Source organism: Otolemur garnettii, unplaced genomic scaffold (genome assembly GCF_000181295.1).
Source record: "Otolemur garnettii isolate 467f Iridium unplaced genomic scaffold, OtoGar3 scaffold00038, whole genome shotgun sequence".
Taxonomy (NCBI): domain Eukaryota; kingdom Metazoa; phylum Chordata; class Mammalia; order Primates; family Galagidae; genus Otolemur; species Otolemur garnettii.
This window is the reverse complement of record NW_003852433.1, coordinates 10,433,838-10,442,672: the sequence shown is the minus strand read 5'-3', so window position 1 is coordinate 10,442,672 and position 8,835 is coordinate 10,433,838. Positions and strand designations below refer to the sequence as shown.

General features: G+C 42.8%; 1 protein-coding gene across 1 annotated transcript in view; it reads left to right on the top strand.

Moving 5' to 3' along the window:
- The first annotated feature begins 1,696 nt into the window (after positions 1–1,696).
- Positions 1,697–8,835, top strand: part of RFC5 (replication factor C subunit 5) — a 10,446-nt gene continuing 3,307 nt past the window's right edge. Inside the window, exons 1-7 of the mRNA XM_003790002.3 lie at positions 1,697–1,847; positions 3,336–3,400; positions 3,842–3,978; positions 5,086–5,165; positions 5,842–5,915; positions 7,103–7,262; positions 8,103–8,184. Coding sequence (XP_003790050.2) covers positions 1,777–1,847; positions 3,336–3,400; positions 3,842–3,978; positions 5,086–5,165; positions 5,842–5,915; positions 7,103–7,262; positions 8,103–8,184 — 669 coding nt within the window. The 5' untranslated portion in view covers positions 1,697–1,776. The remainder of the gene's footprint in view (positions 1,848–3,335; positions 3,401–3,841; positions 3,979–5,085; positions 5,166–5,841; positions 5,916–7,102; positions 7,263–8,102; positions 8,185–8,835) is intronic.

The following is an 8,835-nucleotide window of genomic DNA, read 5'->3' as shown; positions in this document are numbered from 1 at the left end:
TGGGCTAAAGAATCAGACTGTATTGGTAAGATCCAGGTCTGCCCCCACACTAAGTGAGAATGTGAACAAGTTACTTAATAAATCTACAGAGTGGGGCCAATGATAGTAACTTAGGCTTCTTGCAACAGTTGAATGAACATAATTAATGTAAAACACTTAGAACAGTGGCCCACAGTGAATGCCTGATGGATATTAGCTATTACTATTCATTCATTCATTAAACAATTGTTAGTTGGGTCTTTCCTTTGAGCCAGGCACTGTTTCTGAGACCAGAATACAGTGATGAATAAGTCAAAATTTCTCTTCTCAAAGAGCATTCAATTCACTGAGGAGGCACAAAACAGATGACCTTGTAATATAATGTCTCATTGAAGCATTCTGTATTCCAAGAAACTGACTGGCAGGTGCACACAGAGTTTTATGAGAATTTGTTCCGGTCTTGTTTTAACCTTTCAGCTCAATGAGGTGGCGGCATCATGCTTCTAACGCAAAGGGTTAGCACAGGATGGCTCTTACCATGGTGGTTAGTTGAACAAAGCCCAGGTTATGGCCTAGTCCCACTTGCCAATGCTTTAGGTTTTATTTGAAAGGAAAAAACTGAAACCATAACAGGAGCAGTGGAGAATGTTAAAAGGAAAGGAAAGAGTAGGGTGGTATTGTACCATATGGTTTGCACTTGTTTCATTTAGTCCTTGAGTAGATATTATCCAATGAACAGCGAAGCAACTTGCCCAAGGATAAGTGGACAAAGTGGCCTGTGAATGATCTGAACAACCAATATTACCTTGGAAGGAAGCTGAGAATGGGGCATATTTTTGCCCACTGCCCTTCTACTCTGTTCCTGAAGCAGGTGACAGTGATGTAATCAAATGCAAGATAACTCTGAATCAGATGACTGCAGACCCCAGGCCAGCTACATTTCCATCCAAGATTTTTGTTTTTCTCATCATGTTAAAAAAACAAAAAAAACAAAAAAAACTAAAAATACCCGTTATTAATGATGCTATACATCTACACTCATTGCCAGAAAATACGGAGCAGTCAAAAGGAATAAAAAGCAGGAGATCCAGAATCCCCTCACCTCAGGGAAAAACTTGATACAGTTTCTCCTTAGTATCTCAGATCACAGGGACCCCGTCCTTTGTGTTTCTTCATTACCCACCTCAGGTCACACTAAACTCAATTAAAAGGGTTGTTCGTTTCCTGGAGATTGCCTCTCTACCTTTTGTTGGTGGACCTAGATTTAGGAAATAGATAGGTTGGAACTGTTTTGTTTGGGGGTTTTTACTTCTAAACATTCACCTGCCAACTTTGGGGCCCAAGATTATTGCAGCCTTTTTTGTATGGGCATCTATAGTCAAGAAACGGCCGTGTCACTTAGGGTTGATTTTTGCTTCTTCTTAGTCCTGGCAAGTTTCTGTTTGAATCTGGGTAATGAATGGAATTGGCTTTGGCTGTGAGTGTAAAGATGATCGGTGGCTGCAGGGGTGGCCTTGCCGCTCCCCCTCTCGGGCCGGCCCCTGGGTATTGGGAAGAACTCAAGAGCAGGCTGGCGGGGCGGAGCCGGAGGGAGGCGGGAGGACTGCGCGGCCCGGTAACGTAGCAACCGGCGCCTTAGCAACGGAAGAGGCGGGACTAAGACAGGAAGTCGGGAGCAGGCGACCAAATATCGCGAGAGTTGTTTTGCGCGCGATCTCTAAGCGTGGGCGGGTGGTCGGGGGGTCAGATCTCGGTATCAGGGACCACTGGGGAGCTGGTCACTTTCGTCTCTTTGCAATGGAGGCCTCAGCGCCCAAGCAGCAGCAGGAGCAGCAGCCTGCAGGGACCAAGATCAGGAACCTACCCTGGTAGGAGGAGGCTCGGCGGTCGAGCAGGGAGGCTGGGGACCGAGCGGCCAAGGTGGCCAGACCCCAGGACTTGCGGCCTGGGCCAGGCCACAGAGGCTTTCCTCGACGCCCGCCAACTCCCCAGTCCCCTGGACTTTTGCCGGGTTTCATCCATTCCCCGCATTCTGTTTGCGGAAAAAGAAAGCGGTTTTCGTACCTGTGTGGCAGCACTGGGGTTCTATGCCGTGTCTTCTGACAGCTTGCATTGGTTTCTATGCCGAAATGGCCTTTTCCCTCTCGCTAGAATCCTCGATGCAACTAATAACTCTCCCTGGTTAACTTGTATTGAATGGCTGTCGAATTAGCAGACATCTTGTTTAGAGGTTTGATCTTTACAGACTCTGATAGGCACTGCCCCATTATTCGAATTTTACACATGAGAAAACTACCTCTTGGAAAGGGTATATGGCTTGTCTAAGGTTCAAGAGTAGAAAATAGGTTTGGATTTGAACCCAGACAGTCTGAATTCGGAATTTGTACTTTCAACCATCCTACTTCAACAACATGTCCTATTGATGCTTTAAAGACTTACATGAGATTAGGCTGGATTTTAAAAAATTTCAAGTTCTTGTCTAATAACGAGTTCAATTTGTTTTTATCGCGGTTAAAAAACAATAATACGATTTACAGTTGTAACCATTTTAAAGTGTTCATTAAGTACATTCAGAATGTTGTGCAGCCATCCCACTATTTGGTTCAAAAATTTCATCATCCCAGATGGAAGTCCCAAACTCAATGACATTCATTCCCCATTCTCCCCTTCTTCAGCTCTGGGCATCCACTAATCTCCTTTCTTTGTCTGTGGATTTGCCTATTTTGGACATTTTGTGTAGTGGAGTCATGGAGTATGTGGCCCCCTTTATCTGGCTTCTTTCACTTAGCATAATGTTCTCAAGGTTCACCCATGCTGTTGTTTGTATCACTACTTCATTTCTTTTTATGGCTGAATCGTCTTCCATTGGCTAGACGACATTTTATGTAACCATTTATCTGTTGGTGGATATCTGGGGAGGAGTTTAATTTCAAACTCATTGAAATAATAGATCCCCATCCAGGTTGAGATTATAGGCAGACAGCTGGAAAGGAGAGATGGGAACAGTTTTCAGCCTCAGCACTATCAACATTTTGGGCCAGATACTCTGAGGAAGTGTGAGGAGGGGAGCTGCCCTGTGCATTGTAGCATGTTTAGCAACTTCCCTGGAGCCTACCGTTAGAAGCCAGTAGCACCTTTGCCTAGATGTGACAACTAAAAGTACCTGCAGGTATCACCAAATGTTCCTAGGGGGACAAAAATCACTCCTGGTTGAGGACCACTGTTCTGTATTCAAACTTAAAGGGCTGTGTTTCCTTTCCTTTTTTAATTAGGATTTGGAAGGATTCTTTTGCACATAACACAATATTCTCACATTTATATACATAAATTGTAATACCTGCTAAATTGTATTTCAGGGTTGAAAAATACCGGCCCCAAACACTGAATGATCTCATTTCTCATCAAGACATTCTAAGTACCAGTAAGTATCGTGTGTCAGTTGTTCTTATTGAATGATCTGTATACATTTCTTGGTGATATTGTCTTTGCTGAGTGATAACTTTGAAGAATCTGATTTAGTTTTTCAGAATGTGGCTTTAAGATTTTTAATTCCTTCTCTTCAGATAGCTATAGTCCAGTGGGTAAATCATAAACATAAGCATAAAAATAGCATTACAGACAATTGTTTAAGTTCACAGATGTCAGCAGCACCCAGAAAGGTACCTGTAACACAGATAGCACTCAATAAATATTTGTTGCTGCACAATTGAATGAATCCCAGTTGCACTAGGAACACAGACCAGGCACCTAACCTCAAACCACATCTGCCTCTAATTTGGACATTGAATTGGGCATTCATTGTGGGCATGAGTGAGGTAGCTCCCAAAGACTGATGGTGTCCCTCTTCCTTCCTGATCCTTAGTTCAGAAATTTATCAGTGAAGACCGACTGCCACATCTGCTTTTCTATGGTCCTCCAGGGACAGGAAAGACATCTACCATCCTAGCCTGTGCAAAACGGCTATACAAAGATAAAGAATTTGGCTCCATGGTCTTAGAGGTAAATAGGATCATTCAACTAAGGACTCCAGTCTCTTAACTTTAGTTCTGCTAATTTTATTTTACTTTAAAAGAAAGTTGCCCCACTGGTAGTTGGAAAAGAAGTAAATTTGAAGTGAGATATTTCAATTCACTGTTTCCCATAAAGGTCATTTAGGTCTGGATTGGCATTTGTCGGTGAGAGGGCAGTTGTAGGGCTAGACCTTCTTTTTATTGCTAACTTTTGTTCAGACCCCACTTTGTGGTCACTCAGTTGCTGCCTGTTTGCTCTGTGCCCCTCCAGGCCTCTTCTCCACATTTCTCCTCTCTTTGCCCAAAAGCCTGAGCTATATTGACTATAAGCTCCTTTGCCCTCTGGTTCCTCGTTGGGTTTGTCCAAGAGGGGATCTGGCAGGGGTTGGGGAAGGAAGTTAAAGATGACTAGACCTGACCTGGGGGGTTAACATGGGTTGGGCACATCTAACAGGTGGTACAGCCCTTTCTAGCTGCCTACAGCCACTCTCTAACGCCTCAGGCTCAGGGGTAATGATAGACATCGCACGGCCCTGTGGTCTCCCCTCACCCTCACCAACACCTTTAAAAATGTCTTTGTTTACTTCTCTTCAAATTATTGCATTCAGGTATGCCATGTGTATACTGCTTGGACCTTAACTGATATCTAAGATATCTTTAGATTTACAAAAATCTAAATATTGTCAATTGCAAGAAAAATGTTTAACTTTCTTTTTAGATATGGAGCTTAGAACTTTGCTGCTACTAATGTCCTTACTTCAGTGTATTAAAAACTTGGTAACCTCTGGGTTGTGGTTGTTAAAATTAGCATCGTCCTGCTCATGCCAGCAGTGAGTTCAATGTGCTCAGACCAGTTATTTCTCCAATTTATGTTGAAGTGATTATCCTCAAAGAGTGGGTACAAAATACCATTTGTCTTTCATGATGTAATGATTTAGTGAGTTTTTAGCATAGCTATGATTAGTTTTTTATGATTATCTGTGGGCCATGATCAGACCTAGGAAGCTAGTTTGCTGAGCTGAATTGATGAAAAGACACATTAAAACTAAGAATTCATGGACACATTTTTATTTTGACTTCTCTCTTCCACATTTAGCTGAATGCTTCAGATGACCGAGGAATAGATATCGTCCGGGGACCAATCCTGAGCTTTGCTAGCACAAGAACAATATTTAAGTAAGAATTATTGGTAAAACTTCTCTCTCTACAGATTTTTAACAATGAGGTGGCATAGCTTAATTTTTTAAATCTTCCTCTTTGCCAGTTTATAAAGGTAAAAAACAAAAAAATGACTTTGCCAAAAGTAGCCCTGGCAAAGAGAGTAAGTACAGGGCTGGTAGTGAGAAGTATAGTGATGCAAATGTTAAAACAAAACATCATCTACATCAGTAACTGCCAGTTCTCAGGGAAGCAGTAACTTCATTTTATTAGTGACTGAGAACTGATTAAGTTACACCCTAACTAAGATTAGATGAACTAGTTTAACAAAAATAGAGATTGGGAAGGGTAAATCGGGTGGTAGCGTGAAGAAAAAAGGCAAAAAGACTCAGGCCTAAGTATAGGAAGTGGAGAAAGCAGACAGTGTAATAGGGTACTTTGTGGAAGAAAGATGACACTCCAGAGGATACAACATGAGAAGTACAGAGGTTAGACCTCAGTTCCTGCTAACATTGAAGGAGTGATGGGACATTTCTTTTCTATATGATCTAAGATGTCTGTTTTGTTCAAAATTCTAGGAGAAATGGCCTTTCTGAGATAGGGCCCAATGGCACAAATGGGAAGAGGTATGTTTGGGCCCAGACATTGAAGTAAGAGGGAAGAAATCTTTAGACAGTGTTGTGTATTTTTCTAGGAAAGGCTTTAAACTAGTGATCTTGGATGAAGCTGATGCCATGACTCAAGATGCCCAGAATGCCTTGAGAAGAGGTAGGAAGAGCTGTTCTGTACAGTGCATGGGCTGACTAGTGCACTGGAAGAATTAGGAACTGGCTGTGAGATTCAGTGTGGTGTGTTTTCTGCTCATCTGGTGTAGAGAAACCTCTGTGCACTTCTCTCTGTGAATTGCATCTGATGATCCAGACAAGACACCTCTGTGGGGGGGGGGGGGTTCTCCTTTCAGCAGCTTAAACACTTAAGCCCCATTGAGACTTTTAAGTATGACCAGTCAATGACGTTTCATGCTTTTTCCCCTGAGTTCACTTTCAGGGTTGGGGATTTCTATCATTATGTGGGAGGGTATGGGACATCTTTCATTCTTAAACTACTGGGAAGTCCTTTTTTCTTTCGATATCCTTACATACAAAATTGCCAGGAAAAGGGTATCTTAAGTTTAGTTGCACTCAGAAAGTTGACATTACTTCACTACTTGCCACGGAAGGGAGAATGTCCTCTGATTTGCCTGTCCTGAGATGGCTGGCGCTGTTCATTTCTTATGGAGGATACTTACAATCTCCCTCTTTAAGATTCCAAGAGAATTAGCTATGGGAGAGAATATCTTTAGGAGTCGGGGGTGGGGAAGAAGAGGATCAGAGCACATGTTTAAGAAGAGGAGGACAGAGTATCTTTTGGTCCTAGAAGCTTTGGCAACCTTTCTTTAGCTTCTTGTTCTGCATGGAGTGCCTGTCACTCTGGGCAGATCCCTATGTGGGAACATTGGGTACCTACAGAGTGAAACTGGTGCCCTAAGCATCTCTCAGTTTGGATTATTGCTCCCTTGAGTAATAAGGCTTCCAGACAGCATTCACTGGAAAGTCTGCAAAAAAACCATCCCTTCCCTTCCCCTAGACCAAACTGCCAAATGTAATTTTACATAAAGGGCAGGGATAAGTCTCTTTCCTTAATGAGATGAGGTAGCAAAAGTACCAGAATCAGCAAATTGTAAAAAAAAAAAAAAAAAAAAGGGCAACATTTTGTAAAATCCCATGGAGGCATGTTCATCAGCTTTTGAAAGGACTGTCTGGCCTCTGATCCTCCACCAGTGTGTGTCCACACGACTTGTTGGCATCCTTGAATGTTTTCCTATCCCCTTTTCCACAGAAAAGGTTAGGGCTTCTGGGTCTTTTGAAGTGTCAGAAGGGACTTTGATACAAGGTGATTTTATTTTCCCTCACCAGTGATTGAGAAATTCACTGAAAATACCAGATTTTGCCTCATCTGTAACTATCTGTCAAAGATCATCCCTGCTTTGCAGTCTCGGTGTACAAGGTTCCGATTTGGTCCCCTGACTCCAGAACTCATGGTTCCCCGCCTGGAACATGTCGTAGAAGAAGAGAAGTGAGTATATCGAGAGCCTTTGGGGAGGAGTGTAGTGTGAGTAGGGTTCTGGGGTGACTGGCTCCTTCGTATTTAAAGGGGTCATTTGTTGACACCTTTTGCCTAGCACAGGGTAAGCACTGGGGACTATTCACTGCTTTCGTTTTCTCTGGTACTTCACAGCCATTCCTCCTTATAAAAGTCATTTGGTTCATGATTTTTCTTGATTCCATCCTCCTCCCCTGGAACCTGTCCTATTTCCTCCTACTCTGTCATTGGAAAATGGAGGCTGCTGAGTCCCTTCTGCAAAGATGCTTCCAGCCTTTTTTGACTACAAGGGAAGGTTCCAAGACACCACATTCTATTTAATGAGATGACAGGCAAGTAGCCGACTCAAGTGGCTACTTATTCTAAAGGGGTGTTTTAGCTCTGTGATCATGGTTCATGCTGGGCCTCTTTCCTCCCCCAGAGAATATAATTCTTATTTTTTTTCTTTTTTTTCAGTTATTGGACAGGGCCAGGTTTGAACCAGCCATCTATGGTATATGGGGCTGGCGCCCTACTCCTTGAGCCACAGGGACCACCCAGAGAATATAATTCAAAGCCAGTTACTCAATGTAAGAATGTTTGGTATAAGTACCAGCCATTCTAGTTTTGAGTGGGCCATGACTACTAATGTGAAGCCTATGTCCTGAAAAATCAGAGTGAATTCTAGATCATATGGATTAGGAGAGTATTAACTCTGTTCTCTATTCTTTCATTCTTTTAAAGCCTTAATTGTTCCAGGCCATCTTGTTCCTCTTGGTGAATCCTTGTGCTCTCAGGCGGCGCCATAAATCCCTTTTGCTTATTTCTTTTCAGAGTTGACATAAGTGAAGATGGAATGAAAGCGCTTGTGACTCTTTCCAGTGGAGATATGCGCAGGGCTCTGAACATTTTGCAGGTATGGTCCTACTCGTAACAAATCTCAAGGGGCCTGGGTGTGCTGGCTCACACCTGTAATTCTAGCACTGTGGGAAGTCAAGGAAGGTGGATCACCTGAGCTCAGGAGTTCAAGACCAGCCTCAGGAGTTCAAGACCAGCAACTAAAAACTAGCCTGTTGTGGTGGGCACCTGTAATCCCACCAGCTATTTGGGAGACTGAGGCAAGACGATCTCTTGAGCCCATGAGTTTGAGGTTGCTGTGAGCTGTGACACCATCACACTCTCACCATCGCACCAGGGTGACAGAGTGAGACTCTGTATCAAAATCAACAAATTTTGAACTCTGTATCAAAATCAACAAACAAATTTCAAGGTGTTGCTTTGCAATAATTTTTAAAGAAAAGACATAAGCAACAGCACAGCCAATCTGTAAATTCAGAAATCTAGAACTGGTGTGACTCTGACCTCATGATGTGTTGGATTTCCACTTTGCATTTTTATTAATTGAAAGAATCATTTGTTCTAAGCAAAGGGAAGGTAGGATTCTGTACTATGATAGCCAACAAGCTGCCGCATCCTCTGATGAGGCCAGCTCTTCCTGTGTATAAAATTTGTGGTTTGAGTTGCCCTGTGCCCATAGAACATTGCTGCCCACTTGCATTGCTGCCTC